The sequence below is a fragment of the Pseudorca crassidens genome, chromosome 2 (genome assembly GCF_039906515.1).
Source record: "Pseudorca crassidens isolate mPseCra1 chromosome 2, mPseCra1.hap1, whole genome shotgun sequence".
Lineage (NCBI taxonomy): Eukaryota > Metazoa > Chordata > Mammalia > Artiodactyla > Delphinidae > Pseudorca > Pseudorca crassidens.
Window position 1 is genome coordinate 33,584,255 of NC_090297.1, and position 27,592 is coordinate 33,611,846.

Sequence of the window (27,592 nt, forward strand, 5' to 3'; positions counted from 1 at the left end):
AGCTTCCCCAAGTATTGGGTGCAGAGCTGAAATGGCTCATCGACTGACAAGAGCTGGAAAGATCCCACACAGCACATCACAAGAGCCAGAGATGGTTCACCCAAGCCACAAGGCCATCATTCATGCTACAGATGAGAAACCTGGGTCCACAAGGAGCAAAGGCCTGCCCAAGGCCTCAGCTCTAGTAAAGGCAGAGCCAGGACAGTCCCCAGCCCTGGACTCCAAGGCCCAAGCCCTTTCCCACATCCTCCAATTACCAATGGAGAGACTGCAATCCAGAGAGGAAACATGATTTGCCCAAAGTCTCCAGCTCCAGGACTCACCCCACTTACCTCCCTCCACGTGAGGCCTCATTTCAAACAACACCCAAAGATGGAAAAGGTAAAGTTTCCTGTGATTTGCAGCTAATAAAATTCAGGTGGACCCTAGTGTCAGACTCTCCATCTGCCCAACCCATGTGTCATTTTTCTTTTCCGATTTCATTTTTATTGTCCATAGATCACACTCGACCTCTTGCCCACCTGATGTGCTGTCCACACACAGCCATCAGAGACATAGCCTGGCTTACACCTTCAGCGGCTTTCTACTGACTGGGAAGAAAGACCACCTGAGCCTGGGGACGATTACAGTCATGCTGGCGGAGGGAAGGGGGTGGGATGAAATGAAGATGGAAGGAAGTAAAGACAGTGAAGAAAGGAAGCAAGGAAGGAAGTGGTCTCTTTGCTGAGCACTTCCTCTAAGCCAGGCCCGGGAAAACAGCCCGTAGTATCTTACCATTCAATTCTAACAAGGAGCCTGTGAAGTAGATACCACTGTCCTACTTTAGGGACTGGCCAGTAACTGCTGCAGGCGGGCCTAGAATCTGATTCTGTCTCAGGCCAATGCCCAAGGACTTTCCAGACTTCCTACAACACTGGCCCTTTCCGTGTTCCTCTGAGTCCTAGAAGTTCAGGAAGGTGCCACAGGGGCCCCAGGAACCTGTGGGGGAGGTTGAGAGGGTGACCTTCCCTGAAGACTTCTTTGGAAGAATGAATTCTGTGCCTAAAACATATTTAAAAACAACCCTACTAGGAGTCTGTTATTGCAGATGGTGGGGAAACATTCTTTATTTACCTTTCCCTTCCCTTCCCTTCCCTTTCCTTCTTTTTCTTTTTCTTTCTTTCTTTCTTTTTCTTTCTTTCTTTCTCTCTCTCTGTCTCTGTCTCTCCCTCCCTCCCTCCCTCTCTCTCTCTCTCTCTCTCTCTCTCTCTGTCTCTCTCTCTGTCTCTGTCTCTCCCTCCCTCCCTCCCTCCCTCCCTCCCTCTCTCTCTCTCTCTCTCTCTCTCTCTCTCTCTCTTTTGGCATAATAAACCCACAAAGCAGAAAAGAGCAGGAGAGGAGACTGACAATAAAATTGTGGAAGCTGGAAAGAGATGGATGGGTGAAAAGGACTTTGCAGACTCAAGACAATGGAATCTAAGTTGACAGCAGGGAATGTGAGAACAAACCCAATTTACACCACAGGGCCCCTCAAGGACTCTGCAGGTGGGGATGGAGGGAACCAAGATAAGGATGACTAGTGGAAAGTCTTGTTAGAAGCAGTCAGACCCCATCCCTTCCTCAACTCCAGCAGCCAGGAGATCACCCCTGAGAAAGCCTGGAGGTTTATTCTCCGCAAAGGGGGAGATGGAAGGCATTTGAGGGGGACATCAGGCCAGGTAAGGGCAGGGCAGGTGAATCACAAAGAAGTGAAGGGATGGAGTGAATGCATCACTGGAAGCTGAGACCCCTCTCCCTTTCCCCTCCCACCTTTTTCCTTTCTGTGGCTCCCAGGCTATGGGAAATGAACCCTGCCATCTTTAGGCGTGAGACTGGAGTCTTCGCCCAAGAAGAACGACGTAAGACTCTGCCACTGCAGCCTCCCCAGTGGAACAGCCCAGATGGGCAGTCACGGGGAAGCCTCGCTCTCACACCCAGGTGCCCAGCCGTCTCTGAGCCTCCCACTCTTAACACAGGAAGACAGCAGAGGCTATCAGACACCTGAGAGAAGAGACTAAACGAACACAAGGATGAAGGGAACCTGAGGGAAACAGAAACCAAATGGAAAAGAACACTAAAAACAAAACAAAACGAACTAAAGTTAATAGCCTCTGAGAGAGAAAATACTGAAATCAACCAAATACGAACAGGATATTACTACAAGGAACGTTCAGAGAAAAGAAAGCACTCTTGAAAAATGAAAACATGAGTGGCTGGAAGACAAAATGGAGACAAGTACCCAGAAAGTAGAGCAAAAATACAAAGAGATGGGGATTCTGACAGAGAGGTGTGAAAATTAGAGGAACAAGCCAGGAAGTCCCACCGCAATGAAGAGTAGCCTCTGCTCGCCTCAACTAGAGAAAGCCCGCGCACAGCAACGATGACCCAATGCAGCCAAAAAACAAACAAACAAAAAAAGAGCCAGGAGGTCCAACACCAGAATAACAGGAGTTCCAAAGAGAGGAGACAGAAAAATGGAGAAGAGGAAATCATCAAGGAAACCATTCAAGAAGATTTTTTAAAGCAGAAGTCCCTGACTTGCCAGATTAACAGAGTCGCCGAGTGATGCAAACAGCCCCACACCGAGATTCACGCCTGTGAAATGTCACTGCACTAAGGAGGAAGAGAAGAGCCTTAGACAGTTGCAGAGGACGGAGCGGAAACCAGAATGGAGCTGGAACTCTTGAGAGCAACCTGGAAGCTTGAGGACAAGGGAGCAATGCTCTCAAAACTCTTTCAACCCGGAATTTGACATATCAATCAACTGAGGAATTGAATATTCCAGTATTCTCAGTCATGTGACACATCAAAAAGCTCACCTCTCATGGGCCGTTTCTCAAGAAGACCATGCTGAAGGACGGTCTCTGTGACAATGAGGAAGTAAACCGGGGAAAAGGAAGACATAAGTCGATGAGGAGATCCAACATAGGTAAGAGAATCTCCAGGGCGAAGAGTGAAGGCAGCCCTGGGATGGCAGCTGTGCCCCAGGCAAAGGGCCAGGGGCCAGCTGGACCCCTCAGGGAGGGACTGTGTCAGCAAGATGAGTTTATAGAGGACCCGCTGCATCTGAACATCTGCAGGGGAGAGTTGGTGAGGTGAGAATTGGGGGGTTGAATTAGCAATACACATATAGAAAACTAATGAAGTTAACGCATACACAATTTTTATTCCTAGAGAAAATAAAAGCCGTACAGGAAAGCCAGGGTAACTACAGTTCATTACGTGACATAGCTGTGAAGGATAAATGGTACAGTCTAATGAGAGGAGGGGGGATGAGGGGGCATATGTGGACCAGGAAAGGCTCTTGAGTCACTAGCTAATACCTAAGCTGAAGCGCCTGGTAGTAGCAACCCAGGCACATTATTTAGAGATATGGAGGTCAGCCAAAAGAGATGCAAGTTATTGCTTCTGGGGGTGGGGGGTCGGGCAGAAAATGTGGGGGAAAGAAGGGTGCTGCTGTTTTCCATAACGAAATTTGTAGAAGAATTTGGCGTTTTCAACTCTGTGCAATTTTGATAAAAATAAAAACTGAAACAGAGAGAGAGAGAGAGAGAGATGCATGCCACTGTTAGCTAAGAGGCTGCTTCGCCTACAGAAGAGAAGGGGAGAAGCCAGCTTCCTCCTGGGCGCCCAGGCTGACTCCCCAGGACAGGAAGGAGGCTGGGACTCAGGCAGATGCTGTCCAGGCCCAGGGGATGCCTGGTCCTCGCTGTAGCTGCCAGGGGCCACCACCTGCTGGCATGGGGACTCCACTTCCCACACCCCCAAACCCTCAGGCTGAGCCCCTTGCTGCCTTCGACCCCCTACAGCAACCAGAGGCAGTGTCTTCTTGAGAAATGGATTCTCCTTTAAATTTTAATAGGATGCATTTAGGTCTTCCCTGACCATCATCAGGGCTCTGGGGACTCTGGCCCCAGCATACTCAGACACTCAGTCTGCCCCGTGATCAATATGTCTTTTTTTTTTTTTCCACTGTCGGTGACTTGGGTTTCATAGTGACATAATCAGCTTTCTCTAATGCCTGGAGCCAGTGTTCCCTGGGAAGTATTTTGAGTGCTCAGGAGAAAGATGCTAGGCCAGTATAGACAGCCAACCTAACTAGACAATTTAACATCTGAGATGTTTATTTGGAGGATAATCTTTACAAAGGAATAACTTGTCCAAGAATCTAAGTGGCTTCCTAGGAACAGACATTTCCTGCTTTTGTTTTCAAAACAGCCATTCACAAATCTATTGCTGGGAATGTAGCTGTCCAGGAACAGTGAGAAGAGGTCTGGATGGGGCTGAGAGAACCCTCCCCACTCCCCCGCCCAAACCATCAGTCTGCCTGCAGCACACCCACATCTGTCTTTCCTCCTGTTACTCTAGGAGAAGCACCCCCTTCACATCAGCTCAGCCCCACCCCTTGCACCTCTTCTAGAACTCCGCCCTGCGCCTGGCCCCTTCTCTCCCGGCACTGTCATCTGCGCCTACCACCTCCACACCCCCAGCAGCACAAGCACACTGAGGATCTCTCTGTGTAAACACCCACCTGTCAGCCTCATACACACTCACCCAGGTCCCACCCCTCACCCCCTCGTTGTTTCCTCCTTCCCTCCATAGCCAGCCTCTTGGGACGGGTTTACTTACATGTGCTGCCTTCAGGACTCCACCTCCCAAAACAGCTCCCATCAAGGCCCCATCAGTGACCCACATGTGGCCACATCCCGTGGACACTTGCCTGGCCTCCCTGTCCTGGGCCTGTAAGCGGCCCTCAGCACAGATGACCTTGAACTCCCTCTGCCCTTGGCTTCCATGACTTCTCACTTTGCCAGGTCTCCGCCACTCCTCTGGCTTCTCCTTCTCAGACTCTTGCAGCTTCCTCTCTGCCTGCCCTCTGACTGCTGGCATGTTCCGGCTCAGTCCTGGATGCCCTATTCTTTTTTTCTCCTCCCCTCTCCCTAAGTGACCCCATCCAATTCCATCCTCCTAAACAGCATCTATGCATTGACAAACGCATGTCCCAAAGGTGTCTTTCCTGTCCTCTGAAGCCAGGCTCACATATCCAATTGCCACACGCCTCCCTGAACACTTGGATGTCTGACTGGTATCTCAAAGTGAACATGTCCACCAAGCTTTGATCTCCCCTTCCCCGAGCCCCTTCTTACTGTCTTCCCCATCCCTGCCCATCTCGGTGTATGGCAGCACCACCCATCCAGCTGTTACTCGAGCCAGGAACATGGCAGTCACTCTACATTCCAAGCTCCTCGTCCTCACCCTTCATATTCAATTCACCAGAAGTCCTCTAGCTCCACCCCCATCTCTAATGTGGTCTCCCTGGTCTGAGCCACTGGATGTCGCACCTGGACTCTGCAATATCCCACCCTCCCCTACTCCCACCCCCTTCTCAAAGCTCAGGTCACATTCCCTAGGAGAGATGAAACAACGGGATTTGGGGGAAACAGAAAGAGAACAAAACCAGTGTGGGCGCATGTGATGGAGGTTGGACAATTCACTCCCGGCCCACTGGGGCCACACTCAGAGCTGCCTGTCTACACTTCCAGGGAGAAGTCTGAGAATTAAAGAGAAACCAAGGCACTGGATCAGGAAGAAGACAGGGACCTGGCAGCCTGGACTCACCCAGGAAGGACAGCAGCCTCTATCCAGAGTTGGGTGCTGAAGACCACTTCTCTCTGGCCCCCAAGACACAAGGGATCTGCTCAGAGCAGGCACTGGACTAGGAGCTGGCAGCTCATGAGCCGGTCCTTTTTGGAATCATGTTTCATTTTTACCTGTAAAACTTGAAGGCAGGTCAGCAAGCAAACGACCTTGGCTCCCAGCCCCAGGTGCTTGCCCCATAGCCGAGGCCACCTGACTTCACCTTCCCAGACCAAGTCTGACTCCAGGTTGGTGGGTTGGTCCTGTCTGGCCTGGTTTGGCCCTGATTCTGTGTCCTTGCTCCTTCCTGAGACCCAGAGCGTCCACCCTGCCACGGATTCTGAGAGCTGCTGAGGTCAGGGATCCTGTCCCTCACCTGAGGTCTCAGTTAAAGGGAGATTCCTTCATTAATAAACATTCTCTAGCACTGCTAGGCACCATTTTCAGCACTGGGGATACAGCAGTGAATAAAGCATAATTCCTGTCCTCTCACAGGGTGTACATTCTGGGAGGAAACAGAAACAAACTAGTGACTTTCTGGGGAAAAATAAAGCAGGGAAGGGAAGGGGGATAAGAAATGCTAGAGGAGGGTACATGTGGGAGGGTGGCCTGGGAAGGCTTCACCAAAGTGTGAGTGAAGGAAGTGAAGGAGCTGCAGGACCCTGGAAAAAGTGTTCAAGGTAGAGGCTTCCCTGGTGGCGCAGTGGTTAAGAATCCGCCTGCCAATGCAGGGGACACAGGTTCGAGCCCTGGTCCGGGAAGATCCCACATGCCACGGAGCAACTAAGCCCATATGCCACAGCTACTGAGCCTGCACTCTAGAGCCCACGAGCCACAACTACTGAAGCCCACGTGCCTAGAGCCCGTGCTCCACAACAAGAGAAGCCACCACAATGAGAAGCCCGCACACTGAGGCGAAGAGTAGCCCCCGCTCGCCCCAACTAGAGAAAGCCCGCGCGCAGCAACGAAGACCCAACACAGCCAAAAATAAATAAATAAAATAAATAAATTTATTTAAAAAAAAGTGTTCAAGGCAGCGGGCACAGCAAGTGCAAAGGCCCCGAGGCAGAAGCTTGTCTGACAAAGAGATCCTCGGCTGGAGCACAGGAAGCAAGGGGTAGAGGGGTAGGCAGAGGTCAGGGAGGACCTGGGGCCAGCACACACAGGCCACTTGTGGGCTGTGGAGGGTGCAGAGTGGGAGTGCCAGGGTCTGCTGGTGTTAAACAGGATCATTCTGGTTGCCGGGTTGAGAATACACTGTAGTGGGTAAGGGTGGAAGCAGGAGATTACAGCGGGACACTGTGACAAACCAGATGAATCTTGGCAGTGGTTTGACCCAGGAGGTGGGAGAAATGGGCAGATTCAGGGTGAGTTGACAGGATTTGTTAATGGAGGTGAGACAGAGCCGTCTGGGGCCTGACGACAGGAAAAATGAAGTTGCCTGTGCAGAGTTTGAACAAGTGGTTTTGCTTCCTTCTATCAAAGTATATCTTTTTTTCTTTGGCCACTCAAAAAAACTTTCAAAAAGACATTCAGCGAATGAGCAAATGCACACAGTTTCTCTGCCTATGTTTACAAATCACCACCTTTACGTTACGAACGCTTTGGTAGCAGGCTTTTTTTGTTCCAGTTTGGATTTTTAGAGCGGTTTACCTGCGGAGTTTATTCTTTACCCCTATCCCAAAACCTCCAACTTATTATTATGTATGTAATTCATAGTTTAATCAATTTGTTCCCCAATAAATAGAGAGGTAACAAATCTTCCCAAAGGCATACTTCAACAACGTCCTTAATCTGGAGTTCACAGTAAGATGGGGCTATACAGAGTAGAAATTTAGGATGGAAAATATGCTGCACTTTTAGGTTTCAAAGTCCAAGAAGGAATGGGTTTGTGAAAAATTATTAGCAAACCAACTTTAAGTTTTTTAAAATTAAAACTATTCTCTCCAAGCTACTATTTCATAAATACGCACACACGTATGCGTGCGCATGCGTGCTTGCTTTAAAAATACAGGTACACGATAAACAACACGTGGATATACCGCATAAACTCTTAGACCTCAATAAAAATAAATTCAGCTATTAGAAATGAAAATACATGAGATAGAAAAGCACACCTGTTAAAAATATAACTCCTTCAAGTGGAACTGTACCAAATTAAGCAAACTTTCAAAATAATTTCTTTAACAAATATACCAAGAGCCCCAGGAGTCACAGTGGTTCTTCAGCGTCTGCTGTGCTGTGTTCTAAGGATGAGTTCATTGAACGCCCAGGTGACCATCACACGGATGGCTGAGACCTGACACGGAGCTCCAGGGAGAAGTCTGGCGGGAAAGGCGAGTCTGGGAGTCATCAGCCTATAGATGGTACACAGAGCCACCTTGGGAGTGAGTTTACACAGAGAAAAGGGGAAGCCCAGGGGCTGAGCCCTGGGGGCCCTAATGTTTAGAGATCAGGAGATGGTGGGAAATCACCAAAGATGACGAGAAAGTGCTGCTGGCAAAGAAGAGGAGGGTCAAGAAAGATGGCCGCCTGGAAGCCAGGGGACAAAGTGTTTCGAGGAGGGTGGAGGGGTCACCTGTGTCAAATGCTGCCAGTAGCTCAGGAAAGAAGAGAAATGAGAACTGACCACGGAATTCCTCAGCGTTGGAGGTCACTGTGGACCTTGATAAGTGCAGCTTTTGAGGTGTGATGAGTCCAGCGCCCCACCGGCATGAGTCTGAGAGAGGATGGGAGGAAAGATGAGACGTGAGCAAGTATAGTCATCGCTTTCCGGAGTTTTCCTTTTGAGGAAAACAGAAAAATCTGGCGAGTAAGCCCTCTAGTCAAAGGAATGTTGTTAAGGTGGGCAACTTTAAGTTTGGATGTACTGAACTGAATGGGCTAGGAGAGAGGCAGTGGCTGGAGGGATGTATTGGGCGGTACTGGGGAGCTGAGAAGAGATGGGAGTCAGTACCCTTGGACAGGAGCACAGATGGCCCTCCCTCAATGGCTGAGTCCTGCCACTGGCAGTGGCAGGGTCTGGCGTGGATGCCTTCTGCTGAAGGCCTGAAGGGCTTGGGGGGCAGCCCCGGACAGCCCCATGCCTGTGAGTCACCATAGCCACACTCACTGGCCCAGCCCACAGCTGGGCTTCTGTCCCCTGCCCTGTATTCCAGTTCCAAGCTAAGGCTGGGCTGCCCCTCTAAACCCAGCCCACCCTTGCCCCTTGACAACGGCCACCTTTCTGAGGACTCCCCACCCCAGTTGGGCCTGACCTCTATGGTTTCACCCTCTGATCCCATCATTCCCTTCAGGCCTAAGCACCGACCCCTCCCCCGCTCGCCCCCCCAGCTGGGCCTGGATGAGCACTTTTGGCATCCAGGTAGTTCCTATCAATTCTAGCCTCTTCTTCCACACCAGCCCTTTGGGCTGAGCTCTCAGCTTTCCTTGCAACAAGTGAACTTGAGTTAGGACAACACAGGCATTACCCTCAATGAACCGTATAACCTTGTAGGTGTAAAGTCAACATTCTCGTAACAAAGGAGCCCTTCTAAAACAACCGAGGCAAATGCAGGGATGCTGGGTGAGAAAGTCAGCATGCTCTTGATGGGCACTCCCGGAGGCTGCCTGCAAGACGCAGACTGTGTTCGGGTGTGGAAGGGATGGGGAATGCAGGGCAGGGGCTGTGTGCCGGAAATCAATGCGGTAAATAGGAACGGATGCATAGTGTGGACAAAGCATGGCCCTAGGACCCAAGGCAAGAGGGGACTTGCAGGGGAGACAGGAATGGATTTCAGTACCACTGTTATTCCAGAAGTAACGCAGAGAACTAGGGAGTATGGAGGGATCTGAGAGGTTAATCGGAGGAAAGGGCTGAGTACTGCCCTTTGGAGGTGGCTAGGATTTGGCAATGGGCAGAGCCCAGCAGGCACAGAAGGTGAAGCACAACAGGGGTGAGTGAGGCTGTGGGGCCGGGAAGACCAGCCTGAGTTTCAACTGGATCCGGCGGGTAAGGCGGCCACAGAAGGCCCTGGAGCAGAGGTGTGACACAGGCAGAACCATGATCAAGGACACCCAATAGCACCAACATGGAGGCCTGGAGAGAGGGGGTAAGAGCCGTGGTACAGGGAGTGCAGAGAGACCACCTCTGAGTCATGGACCACTTGGTGTGGACACCAGACTCTGGGGACTAATTGGAAGGGGGAGGGTTGGGGGAGAAGAAGGTGTCCAAGATGACACTAAGGTTTTGAGTGTGAAGGGCTGGGCACATCATCTGGGCTCTGGATGTGGAAGGAGATGTCGTTGGTGGCAACTGGAGGGCTTGGTCCAACTCACGCTGAGTTCGAGGTGCCCTAGTCTCCCAGGCAGAGGTGCCTGTGAGGCATCAGAAGCCATGGTCTATAGTTCAGGAGCGAGGTCCCAGCTGGACACTCAGATTTAGTGTCCTTGGCACAGTGAGGTCTGAAGCCAAGGAGGTGGATGACGGCGACCAGGGAGACCACTCATGGCCAGAAGAAACCAGTCCGACTGACCAGGTGCGTGAGTCACCATCATACCCAGACCGACGACCGACCCACCTTTCCTCTCTGCCTGTCCCAGTCTCACGAACCCTCCAGGCCTAGCCCTCCCCCTCCAGGAAGCCAGCTCTGGCTGCTCCAGCCTCGGGAGTCCTTGCCCGCTGTGAGCGTCTCAGTATTGGGGGGCCACACCTCAGCACCGGGCCTTGTGCTGCACCTGAACCGGGCTCCTCGAGAGGAGAACCCCAGTTTACCCCCTCGGCTCTGGGCATCTTCTGGCACAGAGCACCCGTAAGGCACTGAATAAATAGCTCCTCCTGGATGGACTGAGCGATTGATCAACTGCTGGGCTGGAGATCAAGAAGAACAGTAAGGAGACTAGTGATGAGAAGACTCCTGCCTGCTGGACGCATCCAGCATCTACTCTTGCTGTCTGGTCTCTTGACTCATGGCCATGAATTAGATCTCTATGGATCAACCTGACTACATCTCAGAACATCACTGAGTAGAAACAACAAGTTGCAGATGTACGGTAAATCCTCTGGTGTAGTCAGTGCTATCTACCAAAGAGCCCTGGTCCTCCCCTGTGCATGGCAGGGCTGTGCTTCCCTACTCTCAGGGAGCTAGCTGGGTGAGGCCTGCAGTTTGCCCTGGAAGATGAGATGGGAGCAGAAGCTTCTGGGTGGAAGCCTGAAGAGTCAGTGCACAAGGCACCACTGTCCCATCTTACTCTCTCGGCCTTGGCTGGCCTGGATCTCTGAGTGACTCCCAGGAACAGAACCCCATTGCAGACCCTCGTCAAATAGGTACTGGAGTGAAGTACAAATACTTGCTGTGTTAAAAAAATACACAAAAGAAAGAACGAAAAAAAGGGAGGGAGGAAGGGAGGAAGGGAGAGAGGAAGGAATGGGCCTAAGGCAAAGCCCTGGTGACCTCAGGTGGGTGTGCCTGAAGGTTCTAGTCAGTGTTTCTGGGTGGGGGCACCCTTGGCATTTTGGGTGGGACAAGTGGTTCTGTGGTTGGTGATAGGATGGTCACATACCCAGCCCTGTCCATGAAATGCCAGAGGTGCCCCCAGTTCTGTGGCAACCCACACTCTCATGCCCAGATTTGCAAATCTTCCTGGGGGTGACACCAGCCCCAAGAGAGCTGTAAATGTTGAGGGGTCACCAGAAGGGAGGGTGGGAGGTACAGCGGGGGCCCAGATGGGACAGCGGGGCTGCAGGAGAAGATGACCTGACCGGTGGCATTACATAACCCCCCCACCAAAGTGCTCAAATTAGATGTGACAGGTAGAGGCAGTGAGGGTGACGTTCTTCGCAGCTGACAGATAGAGTGAGGTTATCCTGGAGGGGATAAAAGCGACGCACACAATAGTGAAAACATGCTCCGATGCCCTTTGTCAGCACCATGAACTGCAGCCTTTACACGGGGCGGCAACAGGATCCCCCGACCACCCACAAAGTATGTCATGATCCCCTTTTACAGACGGGAAGCAGAGCTGGAGAGGGGAGGGGATGGTCTGAGTGGAACAGCTAAGTGGGAGAGCTGCTCGGGGGCAGGGATGCTGGACCTGGGAAGAGAGGGAGATTCTGAACAGAGCGGGTAGGATTAAAGGATGACCTGGGTGGGACGGTGGGGGTAGGTTACAGTGAGGACCACTGCCTAGGCTGTAGGAAGAGGAGAAGGGGACTCAGGTGTGGCCTTCACCTTTCAGCTGAAGGGAGACCGTGTGGCAGAGACTCTGGTGGCTGAAGCTGTGAACTAACGGCGGTGGGGAGAGGCTCCTGACAACTGCCCTTCGGGGCTCAGGCTTCCTGCGGGGGGCGGGGAATGAGGGCAGCAGGGAGCCGCCTGGCACCAGATCTCCAGTCTGGGGACAGTTGCCTGTCAGGGCAGAAGCAAACCCCCTCCTTCATGGCCGCTAACACTCAGCCACCCCCTGGGGCCCCACAGATGGTCCTTGAAACTGCTGGGAGAAGGCTGTGACCGACGCACCCATCCCAGGAGGAAGTCTCATGTGGCCTTTGGAGGACCCCAATGATGTGAGAACACAGAGACACACGGGGGCGCTCTAACCAAGTAGCAGAAGAGGATACCCGTCAGTCCCCAGATGGAAAGAGGGCAAATATTTCGAAAAGTCTCTGGTCTAGTGTTTCAGTGGAGCAGTTACTGGAACTCTGAAAAGGATATTTCTCTCCCCGGGCGTCGTGTCCCTGCCACTGCAGGATGTCTGCCCTCGCTGACCCCCTCCCTGTCACTATGACAACCCAAACCCCCAAGTTCAGTTTCCAAACACTCCCTCTCCTGAGAGGCCCTGCTGGTCAGTGCCACCGGAGGATGCCCACTGGTGGCCTTGGGGAGCTGGGTAGTGTCTGCTCTCCCAGCGCTACAGAGGAATCCAGCACCTCCCACTTTGACCTTGTGAGTTAGGCACCTGCAGGTGCTGGAGGACTGTAGGTACCATAACGTTCCGTGTTGGCTGGGGCTCAAGGGGACCCTCCTCCTTTGGAGGTAGGTTCTCCTCCGTGCTGTTATCCCTCAGGACTGGGTAGGACGAGGGCTGCATTGATCACACTGGGGACACAGACACAGGACCCTGAGACAGACACCACGGGACCTGCGTACAGACACCCACGTCCCGAGAAGCACACACGTGGTCACAAAGAACACAGCTTGCACAACACTTCTACAAAGCAGGTCTGAAACCAGGCAGCCTGCTGGAGCCCGGGGAGCCCCACAGTTGAGAGTTCTGAGATGTTTCTATCATGAGGTTTACAAAGACAAAGAACCAACGGTGAAAAACCAGGGGTATTATTCTAAATGTTTACCAACCAATGAATCCTGGACTGCAGCCAGTCAGAACAGAGACCGGTGTACACAGCTGGTAGGTGCAGTGCGCCACCAGCCCTGTAAACAGCCTTGTCAGCAGAGCCCGAGTCCCCCTGGGGGACACCAGGCCTGCCACGGTGGCTGCTTAGAGGACAGAGGTGACTTCTGGGGAACACACACCAAGGTTAACAGCAGTCCGGACAGGACCTGGGAGAATCACTATCAATCCCAATGCGGGGTCTAGGAACCCAGCCAGCATGTGAGGAAAGAGGGGCTGGGGGAAGACCCAGGCGGCTCCAGTCCCCAGCACATACCTGGCATACCCCACCCCCAACCAAGGAGCCCGCATTCCTTAACAGAGGTGGTCAGCGAGTCGCACAAAGATGTCACCTCCTGGAAGGCCGGAAGGCCAGGGCTCCTGTGGGCACAGCCCTGCCCGTTGAGATGCTCACCACCTCTGAACGCAGATGACACCACCCCCAGTCCTCGGGCGGGCACGAGCTCTTACTGCATGGGAAGCAGACATTGCAAACCAAAGGTGATTCTTACCCTCCTTCGAAGATTTTGATCCTCGCTGGCTCCCCTCTCTTGGAGGCAGGAGCATCCTCCTCCGGCTTCCCTCGCTTCTCCTCTTCCTTCTCCACTCTAGCTATCTCTTTCTGGCCTTCCGGGGGAACCAGCGAAGGGAGGCGAACCTGGCCCACCGCAGGAATGACAAAATCATGGCTGGTTAACGGGTGGTCATGGAATGATGCCTTCGATGGCATCGCACACCTACACTTCATCCTCCCTCTACCCAGTGAAGAGGTGCTCTTAGCCCCACTTTACAGGAGGAGGGAAACGGATCCTCAGAGAGGTGAAGTCAGAACTGGGACTCTGACCAGGTCTTTTTCAGGGGAAGACCAGGCCTTCCCATGAGAGCTGCATTTGCTCGCTTTTTCACACTAGTCTAGGGGCTTCTGGGGACAGGTCCTCATCTTGGTCTCCTCGGTCACACCAGCCTCAGAGAAGGCATTTGAGGAATGCTGAATGCATAAATGAAGGCCCCACCTTTGGAGATTAACCAGCCCAATTCTCTTTTATAGATGAGAAAGTCAAGGTCACACAGCAAGTTAAGGGCATTGCTGGGAGCAGAACGACAGGTCTCCTGAAGGCCCTGACCAATAGCACCCCCCCAGCCCCCCACCCCCGAGCCGGACACAGAGAAGCTGTACCGCCCACTGATGGGCCTGGGCCTGGCGGGTGTGCATCTCAGGGAAGCTGTTCTCTTCAAGAGATAAGGGCCTCGGTGGTGAGAGCTGGCTGGATAACATGTCCCCCAGATCCTCTGATGGTGGCAGGGGTGGGTGCACCCTTTAATAGGGAGCAGCAATGCTGGGTTGGGGGCTGGGGCCAGCAGTGAGATTCTTATCCTACTTCATGCCACTGTCATTAAGGTCACGAGGAACTGCACTGTTGACAGCCCACAGGAGGAGCAACCCTGTCTCCTGGTGCTGGGACAATCTAAGGACAGAAGTCCCTGTGCCAGTCACCACACCTGCCCCTACAAGGATGGGCTGGGGCTGAGCAGAAAGGTAGCTGGTTGGGAATCAGGGAATCTGAGTTCTAGCCCCACATAGGCCACTGCATGCAGAGCCACACTTGGGTGAATTACTTCACCTCTCTGGGCCTCAGAGTCTGAGGGGATTAGACCATCTTGGAGATTCATTCCAGGGTCAACTTCTATGACTCAGTGACCGCCCCCAAAAAAATCTCTTCAGAATTGGAGATGGGGAGTGGAAACCAAGTGAGGCTACAGACTGCTGCTTTGGCAGAAGGCAGGTGATTTTATGCAATACCCAGGGATTTCCAGAGCATTGCTGTTTTCACTTCCATCTCAGTCAGCCATCTGGGCCACCCTTGGAAGGACAAAGAGGCCTCCCCCAGGCTGATGAATGACTTCTGTCTCACAACCAGCTGTGATGTCAGGGCCAAGCTAGAGGAGGCTGGTTTTGGTGGCAGGAGTCTCTCTACCAGGAAACACTGTTGGAATTGAGCAGGGATCCACTTTAGCTTTTAATGATAATAATGTGAATAACTGCAGATAATGATGACCAAGTGCCAATGTGCCAACCACTGTTCTAAACACACTTTGCATATTTTAACTCATTTAGTTACCTCTACAGTCTTATGAGCCAAGAATTATTATTGTCTCTATTTTATAGATGAGGAAACCAAGGTGCAGAGAGGTTAAGTAATTGGCCCAAGGTCAATCAGTAAGTGAGATAGTGGGATTCAAATTCGGGCAACTTGGCACTGAAGCCCTTGCTCTTAATTTCTTCACAATAGTGCATGTGGTTATCAAAATGATCCCCAAAGAGAAAAAGGAAGGAGAAACCTGGGGGATGAAATGTGGCTGCAGAGTGAACTCTTGTATAAGCTTGGGTTTCTCCAGGGCTTAAAATTGAAAAAAAATGTATGTGACCAAACTCAAACCTGATTGGGTGGCCTAGACCTGCACAAAGATGGTTAGGAAGAGCTTTGAAATGCTGATATAGCCCAAAGGGCCTTTTCAGAGCTACTAACAGGGAATGGAAGCTATGGGATGACAAATGTCAGCTCAGTATAATAGGGACCTTTCTTAAAGCACTGTCCCAAGATTGGCTGGGTTGTACTAAGAGGTTCTGAGCACCCAGTCACTGGAGATATGCAAGCAGAGACCAGAAAGAGGTGTAATTATAGAAAGGCATCAATCAGTGGGCCATGCAGTTACATTAACGGACCAGACTGGTGAGCTTCTGGTAGGAAACATGCCAGTGAATCAAATGGAATATTCCAGGAAAAAGTGTGCACGGTTCAGCTCATTTTAGGAAAGCAGCATTTTGAACAAATGATTGCCAAACCCAGTTAAGACAAATTAACTCTTTGTTTTTCGTAAACCACCTTTCAGTGTTCAATCATTAAAACAGAGGGGCAGTCCTGAGCATCCAGAAGAACTTTGGAGTGAGATCTAGTTTTGAATCCAGGATATTTACTGTGTGTGGGGCCTTGTGCAAGTCACCTGACTTCTTTATGCTTTTGTCTCTTTATCAATCACATAGTGATATAGAACCCTGTCAAGGTTGGTTGTGAGGATAAAAGTAACACTGAGCACAGTACCTGGTACATAGTAAGTGCACTATAAGTTCTAAGTGTGAATATAATTACAACAGCTTCTTGGGAGTAGCCATAGCCCATAAGAGACACTGGAGAGAAAATCAGTCATGATGTTTATGGCGAAAGTGGAAACCTCATTTAAGGATGTCTGTAGACTGACAAGGATATTTAGAGAATAAATTTGGGAAACAGTTTGGTGAAGAATATCCAGTAGAGCTAAGGACAAATTCAATGCACAAAAGTCACTCAATAAAAGAGCAGGACACAAATATAGGAGAAGTTATCGAACATAGTTTTGTTCATTTATCTACAATAGGAATTTAGGGGACTTATTTGGTCAAAGAATCTGAAGACACAATAATGAACATCTCTAAACTTGCAGTCACTTTTAAGGTTTTCTTTCCTCAAATAACTGAAAGAAGAAAAATAGACTCTCTGGAGTCAGACAGGTTTGGGTTCAAATTCTGGGTTTGCCAAATATTTGCCCTGTGACCTGGGCCTCTCTCACCCTCTGACCCTCAGTTCCCTCATCTACAGAATGAAGATGATGCTGCTACCTCACAGGTAGAGACGAGTATCAACTGGATTCAAGGGCACAGAGCAATGCCTGGCACAGTGAGGCTACTCAACCAATAAGACCAATTGTTACTCCACAAATATCAAGTCAGCATAGCACATCATGGCCTAAATCCTTATGCTGGCCTTGTCAGGATATGGAGGTGTCACTGGTCTGAAGCAAACTTGGAATTATCAAATGTCAATCTTCCTGAACTTGCAGGGATCAGTTCATTTTATGCCTCCTGATGCAGCCTCAAGTCAGAGGCAATGGAGTAAACATGAGCCCTTGGTCGGGGCTGTGCGCTACCACCAGCATAGACGAGTCAAGCTGTGACATTGCCACCTACTGGTAAAGAGGGATACTGCAGCCAAGCTCTATTTGCTCTCCTACTCACAGAAAAGAAAGAAGGAATATTTCAGGAGTCATTTGCGTCCAATTCTAGACTCTCTGACAATGGGAAGATTTCAAGTGGCATCAGAGAACAGAAATAGTAGATGTGAAGAATAGGAAAAGACTAACCAGATAAGGGAGAAATGTATGTTGGAGTGGCAGTTTTCCATCTGTCTTTTGGCTGAGATTGTGTCTTTGATTTTTCAATAGAAGCTAATGGGAAAGTGGATCACTTTAAAGCTCACTTTATTGAAATGTATCTAGTCCAATGATATGAGGGACACTGACAAAGAAACCCAATAAATAAGGTGATCAGTCACAGCTGATAGAGAGGAAATCTGCCCACTCAGTTGGCTCTCATTTTGCAAATGGAACTTGAGGAGAATGTGGCTTTAAAAGCTCACCAAAGACTTTTAAAATCAGTGGGGAGAAGAAAAACAAGGCTGAACTCACCTCTGTCATGCGGGGCTTGCGGGAGCTGGATGGCACAAGCCTTCCCGTCTCAGGATGCGGAGCTGTGGCCATGGTGTATGTCTCTTTGCTCACCTTCTGCTTAGACCTCAGGAGGGACAAAGCAGCTTTAGTGGAAACCCCCGGAAGGTTGGGGTTGTACAAACTTATGCACCAACCAGCGTAAACAGAGGACCTCCTATCTGCATGCTGGATGTGATTTGGCTTAATGTAGTTTAAATAGCACCAACTGACATTAGTGGTCGTGTGGAGGCTGGGGAACTGCAGTACCTTCTTTGAGTCCGTACCTTCTTGCAACTTGGCTGGCCTGGGGGACGTTTCTGACAGAGGCTGTGAGCTGAGAGGTGCCAGTGGAGGGAGGTCAGGTTGTTCCTTGGAATCTTCTTTCTTCACACTCAGTGGGAGCAACCCTCTTCGGTGAGGTTTACCAGACGGCTGGGCATATTCCTTCATAGCCTCTGAGCCCGGGGTTGTCACACGGGGCAATGAGGGCTGAGGAAGGGGAGGAATTTCCTTTGGGTCGGATGGATCTGAGGACAGGCTGGACAGTGTCTCTACTTCCCTCCTGCCCTGGCCCTGGCTGCCCAAGTGGGACTTCTCTAGTCTCCTGCTATCCTCGGTGCTGCTAAGCACCACACTGCACGGTTTCACCAGGTCGAGTTTTTCATCTGCCTTGGAAGCCTCCTCTTCCTTTACTCTTTTTTGCTGCTGGGTTTCCATGGTAAGTTCAAGGCTGCCAGCTGGTGAAAGGACACGTTTGCTTCCCCCCACTGTTGATGAACTCCCCTCCAGGCTCAAGACACTCTCTGATGACAGGGAAGTGCCTTTTCTTTCAGGTAATGTCACAGGCACTCTCAGGTATGGAGTCGGGAAACCTCTGCTTTGCTCTTCACTTACCCCAGCCGGTCTGGGCCCAACCTCGTACACATCTGCCCCACACACAGTCGTCCCCTTGCATGAGGGCTCCTCAAACTTGGGAAGAGCCACAGTTGCTGAGCTGCCCTGGGACTGGGTGACCAGGATCTGGGAAAGAGTGGTGTACATGGCGCTCCCATAGGACGGCATGTTGGTCTGGATGCGGACAGGCACAACCAGAGACACCATGGTGTCTGGACAGGCAGGCAAGGCCAGCGGAGGGGCTGACGTGGGTGCTGAGCAGCTGGATGGCAGAGCCACGGGGGGCAGCTGGATGTCACTGCTGTACTCTGTGCTGGGGGAGAGGCCAGGGGTTCCTGTTGCCAGTGTGGCCAGGCTGGTTTTGACCTGGGGTACATGGCTTTCCACATCACCAGGGAGCTGAAGGGCGAACTGGGACTGCAGAGGCAGGAAAAAGCCAGAAGAAAGTGCTGAGGGGGCAGGGTAAGGCATGGGGAGAAACGAAGGGGGCTGCCGGAAGGGGATGTTGGCTGGGTGAGGCATGAGCTGGGGGAGGTGGAGTTGGCCTGGGTGCAGAACAGTCGGTTGGAGAGGAAGTGGGGGGGCTTGAAATAAGGAGGGAGGAAGCGGGGGCATGGAGTACGGTGTGGAGAGCAGGCTGGACATGGCCTGGGTGGAGAAGAACTCTGAAGACTGCCCTGGCTCATGCTGTAGGAGGTGCTGGAAGGAGAAAAGGGAGACGGGAGGGGGCAGGTACGGCTTCTCCTGCAAGGGGAGCTGAGCAATGGGGTGGGGGAACACCTGCAGTGCTTCTGTGTAGGGTGGCGTGGCCCCCAGCGGGGGTCTGTCCTGCGCCTGGCTCTTGCCTCCCGGGTGCCCGCTGTGTGAGGTGGCTGCAGAGGAAATCGGGGGCAATGGGCTTTTGGCCGAAGATTTACTGGATGAGGGCTTTGGTTCCTCACTCTCCTGTCTTCCCTTGTGGGTGGCCTCTGGCTCGGTTTCGGGAGGCCTGCTCAGAGAGGCCTGTCTCACCAAAAAGCATTTCCTTCTCTCTGCTGGGGCCGCTGAGGCTGCTGGGGCCGCTGGAGCTGCTGGGGCTGGTGCAGAAGGGCCTGTCAAGGACAAGCTGCCGTAGTCGAAGGATTTGCTGCGTGTCTCGGTCATATGGGTGGAGTGGGAAACATTGGGGCTCTGCTCTGAGGCTGACCTCCGCATCTCGCGGGTATGCGGGTGGTGGCTGGGGACAGTTAGCATGTGGGTGCCCAAGGGTTTGGAGCGTGTGTCGGACGAGGGCCCGGCAGCCTCGGCTTTTCCGTGGTCGTCCCTCTCGAAGGAGGCGGAGCGGCTGGACCCGCTCAGAGAGACACCGCTCTCCTGGCTCGGGCTGCGAGACAGAGGCATGGAGGACTCGAAGCTGGACTCCCCGGATGACTGGGCCATCTCCGCCAGGCGCAGTCTCTTCTTCTTGGGTGGCAGCTTCTCTGCTGGGAGCTGGGCAAGTGTCTGGCTGCGCTGGGGCCACTGGAACTCCTCCGTCTTCTCGGGCTCCTTAGGGGGCGGCTCCGGCTCTGTGTCTGGACGGTTGGGCTCCTCGGTCACCAGGATCTCGGGAACCTGAATGTTGGGCTGACGGACCAACCTGGGCTGCAGGGAGTGAGCCGAGCGTCCGTGCGGGGCGGGTGGGGGCGATGAGAACGGGGCCGCAGACCTGTCTTCCCCTTCCAAGCCGCTGGGCTGCTCCAGAGAGTCGGATTTCTCAAAGGAGCTGGTGTGCTGGATGACAGAAATTTCTTTGGACGTGGTTCTCCTCTCCTTCCCTGATTCTGAACTGGACCCTGGCTTGGGAGTCCTTGGCTGGAAGCTGGCGGATCCCTCCAGGGAGGGCACTGACTTACTCGGCTCTGCTGGTGACTTGGCGGATTCCAAGGGAAGGTTCCGCGCAGCCTCCGATGGCCCGGGGCTGCTGAACTGACTCTCTGTGGACTCAAAGGCGGGTGGCTCCTCCTCGTCCCCGAGGCTCTTCTCTTTCCTCCTCTTCCTCAGTGGAGTGAGCTCCAAGGTGGTCCCCAGTTTGTAATGCATCATCTGGGACCAGGGCTCGTGCTCCGCCTGGCTCTTTTCGGCTTCCGGAGACGCGTGCGCACCTGCGGTGACGGGCTTTGCCATCTGAAGCTCCGAGCAGTAGTACTTTTTATGCGCTTCGTAGTTGTCCCTTTTCTTGTACCGAGCACCACATATGTTACATTCATAGATCACCCCTTTCGTTTTCAAACCCTTCTTGGTCTTTTTGGTGAGGTCGCTTTCCCTGGGTTCTGGTTCATCTGCGGGTTTGGAGGCTGCCTCTTTGCTGCTCGGCCCCGCCTCCTCGGAACTGTACTCCCCGCCCAAAGGTAGTTCGATGGCCGGCTGACGCTTGAGCATCCGGGGGTGGGAGGTAAACAGTTGACTGCTGCGGCTCAGGGCTTCCGAGTCGGCGACGTGGTCGTCGAAGGAGTAGCTGCCTCGGAAGGTGTGTGGGGGGGTACTGAGGGTGCAGGTGGCAGAAGGCATTGAGTGGCTTCTCAGCAGAGGCACAGGGGGGGTGGTGCTGGGCGGGTGCTGGAGGCTCAGCAGTGATTGTTCGGGCTTCGTTTTCTCGCTGTGGGAGGACAGGGGCTCCCGGTAGAGGCTGGACTTGGGCGACTCCATGCTGCTCCGCCGTGACAGGGAGCTCCTCCTGGGCTTCACGCTGTCTATCTCGCTGGTGTCCACCACGGCCTCGTTGATGGTGATGAGCTTGGTGATGTGCTCGATCACCTGCGTCCGGGGCACAGACAGAGGCACCAGGCTGGGCTTGTCTTCGGTGGGCAGGGGCAGGAGGGGCTGGGTGGAGGTGGCCGTCAGCATGGCGGTCCGCTGCCCGATCCGCCCACACTTGCCGAAGATGATCTCGGCGTAGGACCTGGCGTTGGTGTTTGGGGGGCTGACCTGCTGCTCGGCGCTCTCAGAGCGTGAGAAATACCCAGATTCAGTGCTCCCTTTGCTGCCCGGGCTCAGGAACGCCTGCTCGTCGATCACCTTCTTCCTCTCGCTCAAGCGGAGGGCCAGCTTCTGCTTTATCGTGTGGGTGTCTTCGGGTTTATGGCTCAGGGGGTGTTCGGATGAGGCCTCTGCGAAGGGAGCAGGGTCCTCGAGCGACGGGGCTGAGCTGGACTGGGACAAGGAACAGCGTTCGTGGCTGGAACCCTGGCTCCCAGAGCTGTACAAACCGCTGGACAGCAGGGGCTGCTTGGGCCTCGGCGACAGCTCTGCGGGGTGAGCGGACGTGCCGCCGGTTTCCTCTTCCGAATCTGTGCTTTCCCCCTCAGTGGGTTCCTCAAACTCTTCCCCAGGGATCCTCTCCATCTCCAGCCCTGGGGGGTACATCTCTCCGCCCATTCCCGAGGCCAGGCCGGCTTTGATGCGGTGGGCATGGGACTTCCTGTGCTTGTAGAGGTTACTCTTGGTCTTGAAGGAGAAGCCGCAGGGGCCACAGGGGTAGGGCCTCTCGCCCGTGTGCGAGCGGATGTGTTTCTGGAGCACGCTGGGCTTGGCACAGGGGCGGCTGCAGTATTGGCATATGTACTTGCCCGGTTTCTGTGGTTTCCTCTCCTTCTTGTGTGCCTCTTCTGTGGGCTTCAAGGAGACCTGCGAGGGACGGGGCACAAAGACTTTGGGGATGCCAGGCAGGTCCTCGGGAGGAATGATGGAAGCATGGGAAGGGAGGAGCTGGCTCTGAGGATGGAGCCCAGGGCTCACGAAAGAGCCTGAGGGTCCGGGTCTCATGGGGTCAACCAGCTGCCACGTGGACCCCTCCAGGAGATGCTCGGGTTTGCCAGGCGACATGAATGCTGGTGTCAGAGGGTGCTGCGGAATCTGCGAGATGTGGACCGAGGCTTCGATGGAGGACCTCTTGGGGGGATTCTGTGGCTGGCCTGCTTTCTCCTGAGAGCCTTCCCTAAGAACCGATGAGGGGCCTGGGAAGGGCTGTGGGGCTAGGAGCTCTTGGAAGGGGCCCTCTTGGGTGGCAGCGGTGCTGCTGCCTGGGTACGGGGCGCTGGATGAGACACTGGTCTGAATGGCCTCTCCTTTGGTCAGCCGCTTCCGGGGACTTCCCTCAGCCTTCTTGGTGCCCTTGACACTTTGTTCAGGATCCATGACCTCCACGGGACTTCAGATGCTATTCAGGGAAGGTCGGGGCAGGCCGCATTCACGAATAATCCAAGAGTCCCAAGGAGACGTCTGGCTTGGGCCACATTGGTCAAGAGCTGTGGAAGCCAAACCCAAGATGGTTTTGGGAGTTTTTTTTGCAAGTGTCACTGGGTGCTAGTGGACTCAGAGCAGGTCATCAGGGCCCAGTCTATTCACGTCAGTGAGGCATGGCCCTCTACTTTGCAGACAGAAAACGCGCCAGCACTTTCTGCCTGAATGTCTGTCGTGGAAACGTCATGAAGGATGTCAGTGTTGCCATTGTATTGTTTCAGTTGGCAGTGGCAAGTGGCCCCCCACAAGTCCCCTGTGTGCTATGTGAACCGTTGACGGCTGGAGACGGCTGTGTGCATGGCCCAGGCATCCCTGGTCCCCGCACGAGAGAAGCCACGCTGGACGCCGCGGGCAGCTCCGTCCCGCCTCTTCTCCCCTTTTGTCCCGTGTTGGAGATGAACGGCCGCGGAGGGGAATTCACGCTCTTCTACTCGACAAGAGCACACACACAGAAATAGAAGAGAAGAGAAGAGAAGAGAAGAGAGAGTTACTGCGACTCATCCACAGCTCGGGCAGCTCCGACCTGGTGAGATCCCTACAGGTTAACCAGGGAGACCCGACCTGAACCCAGAGCTCCAGGCTCTGTGCATCGAAGCCCTGCTGGTGCCTCCCTTGTCTGCATTCCCAGGGATGCCCACTGTGGTTCTGAGGACGGTGGCTGTGTGGAGCGCTGGGAGCAGGAGGCAGGGTGGGCGCTGGGAACCTCAGGGCACCTAGCGATGGGAGGCTTGGGCTCCGGTCTCTGCTCAGAGAGTGACTCCAAGTGGGTTTCAGCTCCCTAAGCCTCAGTTGCCTCATCTATGAAATGGGATAACAGCAATTCCTGCCTCAACTGCATCTCGGGCTGCGGTGGGGTCCAACATGGAAATGGATGTGGATGCCGTAGGAGGAACCCCGGCCGGTCCCATGATTGGTGCAAGAGTTGGGGCCAGTGAGTTCTTTGGAGATGAGCTTTCTAAGAGGGGGACTGTTCTCAGGTTAGTATTTCTCTCTGGCCCCGGGTTCTGAGGGTGTCCAGGAAGGGCATGATTCATGGCTTTGCTAACCCTTGCTAACCCACCTTCCAAACCAGTGTTTCATAGAAAAGCTAAAACCACTGCCCCAGCCTGTGGGAGCTCACAGTCTAACACAGCGTGACCACCAGATCTGCCAAGCAATAGCTGGAGGGTCATTCTGGAAGTTTCCTCCAGGTATTCAACCCTTCCTTGTCCAGTCAGTGCCCCAGGGATACCCTGGAAGTAGTTCAGAATGGGGGTCCTTGCCAAACTGAGGGGCAAAGCTGATCAGAGCAGAGCCCCAAGTGTGTGTGCCCTGCCAGGGCCAGCCAAAAGTCGGGCAGCCTAGGCTTCCTGGGCTCCAAGGGCATTGCAGAGCCATTCTCCCCAGGAGCATGGTGAGAATTTCAAAGCTGGAAGTCACTGTGAACTTTGTCTTGCCAGCCACCTTACTTTCCAGTGGACAGAACTAAGGACTGCAGAGGGAGGGTGGCCTGCTAAGGTTCTATGTTCCTAAGAGGCAGGGCCAGCACTTGAACTCAGGCTCCCCACGGCCAGATTTTATTCCCCAATCACCTTGCAGGTGTCTGTCCCCTGGGTGAGGGTCTGGGGGGGGGGTGACCGTGTCTCTGCAGCTTTCTTCCCTCTCCTGCAGGCTTGCTCTGCCCCTGGCATCCTGATCTCAGGCTCCCTTCATGACCTCACCTTTATTTTCATTGGGTGTTTGCTGATGCAGTGTTGAAAAGTTTCCTTCTACTTTCACAGAGTGCTCAGAAAGTTAACAAGTCTGAAAGACTCAAATAATTTTCGCTCAGATGGCAGGACCTCAGACATAGTAACATGCCACAGAAGGGCAGGTAGTTCAATAACTAACTAAAAATTATATTCTATAAATTTATTCCTTTTTTGTTTCTTTCCATCTTGGTTCTATAGAGACTTCAATGTAACTATAACAAAATTTTATAAATATTTTTAAAAGAATGAGAAGCTATAAATAAATATAAGAAAGTTGTAAATAAGAATAACAGGGCTTCCCTGGTGGCGCAGTGGTTTAGAGTCCGCCTGCTGATGCAGGGGACACAGGTTCTTGCCCCGGTCCGGGAAAATCCCGCATGCCGCGGAGCGGCTGGGCCCGTGAGCCGTGGCCGCTGAGCCTGCGCGTCCAGAGCCTGTGCTCCGCAACGGGAGAGGCTACAACCGTGAGAGGCCCACGTACCGCAAAAAAAAAAAAAAAAAAAAAAAAAAGAATAACAAATCAGATCAAAGGAAAATGTAAATAAGGCAGGAGGTCAGGATTGGTGGGATGGAAAGAATATTGGTATAACAATCATAACGGCTTACAGTGCTTCTATAGTTCAGCTATACACTTATATCTGAGCTTCCTGGCAGCCAAGGAGAAAAGAGAGATATGGTCTATTACAGAGTCTTTATATCCAGAGAGGAAGAAATATATAAGTTCCTTGCAGGAAGCAGAGAATTGATTGAAAAGAACTTTTTCATGTGGTACTTCAGACAGGGACAGTGAATGATGCATGAGATCACCGATGTCTTCAAATGACATCCCTCCAAGGCTATTCTTTGAGCAGTCAAAGCCCTCCTTTGACTCAGGCAGAGAGCATCCTCCCAAAGCAGGGAAATCTCATTTCATCATATTACTGTCAGTAGGGTGGCCATGTAAGATATCATTCAAACTAGGACACTTTTGAGAGTGAAAGAGGTACAACTAACAATTATGGGGGAGCAACAGCAATAAACCAGGGCTGTCCCAGGCAAATCAGAACAAATGGTTACCCTTACAGTCAATATTTACCTTGTGACCCAAACCAGGCACAAGTACCATCTCTGAGGGTCTGGTACAAACGTTTGGTCTTTGCTGTGAGGACTGAAATGACACCATGGTCTCCTGTGGATTCCTAGAGACTGGTTGCCTAGTCTCATCCCCTCACTTGACAGATGAGGAAACTGAGGCCTGGAAGGATGATGTGATTTTCCCTAAAAATGGCACAGTGATGGTAGCTGAGGCAGACCACCCTCTGCCTCCCACCCTCTGGCCAGGGCTCATCTCCACCTCGGTGAATAAATGCCCCCTGGGTCCACTGTGGCACAATGGGCACTGCAGTCTGTGGCCAGGGCTCACCTCCACCTCGGTGATTAAATGCCCCCTGGGTCCACTGTGGCACAACTGCAGTCTGTGGCCAGGGCTTACCTCCACCTCGGTGAATAAATGCCCCCTGGGTCCACTGTGGCACAATGGGCACTGCAGTCTGTGGCTCCCTGTTCTATGGAGGTACCAGCTTGGCCCCACAGGACGTGGCTGTATCCCTGGCAATGAGCATCAGTGGGCGTCCAGAGGCTTAACAATCAAAGGGGCCTTTCAACGTACGTCCTAACCTCACTGTGGCTGCTGGACAGGAGAAATGGGGAGCAGACTGAGGTTGGGGAGTCCATCCTGGTGGCATTACTCCCAGGCCTCCTTTATCCAAGCTAATGTGGGCCGAAGTGCTGAGTCATAGAAAAGTCAGATGAGGCAGCCAGCAACTGCAGTGTAGATGGAGAACTGTGCTCCGGACTGGTCTGTAACTCCCCGGCTTGGCTGTACCTCTAGTGACCCTTTCATGCAAGGATCTCAAAGCACCCCCAGAATACTAGCTAGTGGTAAGCTTTGCTTCCTCCAGTGGATGGAAGGGACCCTCCACATGACTGGGTGGTGAACGATCAGTCTGGGTGAGGGTCAGTTGGCCAAGGAGGACTCTACATCGTCGAGTCCTGTGGTTCTCCCTTCACCGAGCCACAGGCTCTCCAGGGGCAGGTGGGGAAGTGCCCAGAGGCTGGGGTTGGGAGATTCCCAGGCCAGGTAGGAGGGGTGGGGTGGATGAGGGAGACAGGTGACTACTGTGTCATCAGGCAACTCACGGGGCCAGCACCACCTGCCTGGGGTCAGCATCCAGGCTGCACCTGTGAGCCGGGCTCAGGGCTCTTCCCAAGAGGGCCCTCCCGCCAGCACCCTCTGGGGCAGGAGCAGCCAGGACATGTCAGCACCATCGGCGACCCAGAAGGAGTGGGTCAGTGAGGCCCGAGGGCCGAAAGACCCACCCCTTCATTCTGCATGGAGGGCACCTGAGCTGCAGGGGGCCATGACTATTTCAGGCCACACAGGTCCTCGGGCTCCTGGGCCAGTGCTCTCTGCTGCCACACCTCATGCCAGGCCAGAGGTCCTTAATACGAGAGGCAATGGAAGGTGGCAGCAGGACTGGGGCAACCCTATGAGGGGGGAGAACGCTTCGGCCTTGGAATGGATTACAGTTCACACTGGCATCATCACTTGTTTACTTAACTCTTTAGTCCCTTTAGAAGGACTGTTTCCAATCACTGTGACCAAGTGACACGAAGAAGATGGCTCTTTTCTATCTTCTGTGCTTCTGAAGGTCTGTGTAAAGTTTTAATATAAACTTGAAGTAACAGAAGAAAAAGCTGCCTCTGCAGAGAACTGGTGAGCACACCTGTAAAAGTCACCAGTGACATGAGGTCAGAGGTAGAGGGTTTTCTTGACAGGGCCCAGAAGCCGGGCCAACAGGGGCCTGAGCCTCAGGCCAGAGGGAGGATGGATGTCCTCTGCTGATGGTGGCAGAATGGCTATGGGGTCCACATTGCCTGCCACTGAGGCCACAGCCTTCAGAGCTCTGGCTTAGAAGCCAGCTTAGAACCATGAAGAGAATCTGAGTTTCAAGATCCAGTTGGCTAGCATATCAGACAACTTGGCTCCCACTTCTGGAAGCTTCCATAGGTCTAGCTATTAGGACAGCCCGACAAGGGAGACAGCAGGGTGCTGGGGCTGGAGTCACAAAGCCCTCAGGGGAGTGGGAAGTGAGGGAGGAGCCAACAGGGCCGAGGCAAGGGGG

At 53.0% G+C, this 27,592-nt stretch overlaps 1 protein-coding gene across 3 annotated transcripts in view; it reads right to left on the reverse strand.

Annotated features, from left to right (window-relative positions):
* Positions 1 to 27,592, reverse strand: part of HIVEP3 (HIVEP zinc finger 3) — a 501,781-nt gene that overhangs the window by 37,468 nt on the left and 436,721 nt on the right. For all 3 annotated transcript variants that reach the window (XM_067725724.1, XM_067725722.1, XM_067725723.1), the window contains 2 exons: positions 17,524 to 23,125; positions 13,536 to 13,681 (listed from right to left, as the gene is read on the reverse strand). In XM_067725724.1, the coding sequence (XP_067581825.1) occupies positions 13,536 to 13,681; positions 17,524 to 22,593 (5,216 nt within the window). In that variant the 5' untranslated portion in view covers positions 22,594 to 23,125. The remainder of the gene's footprint in view (positions 1 to 13,535; positions 13,682 to 17,523; positions 23,126 to 27,592) is intronic.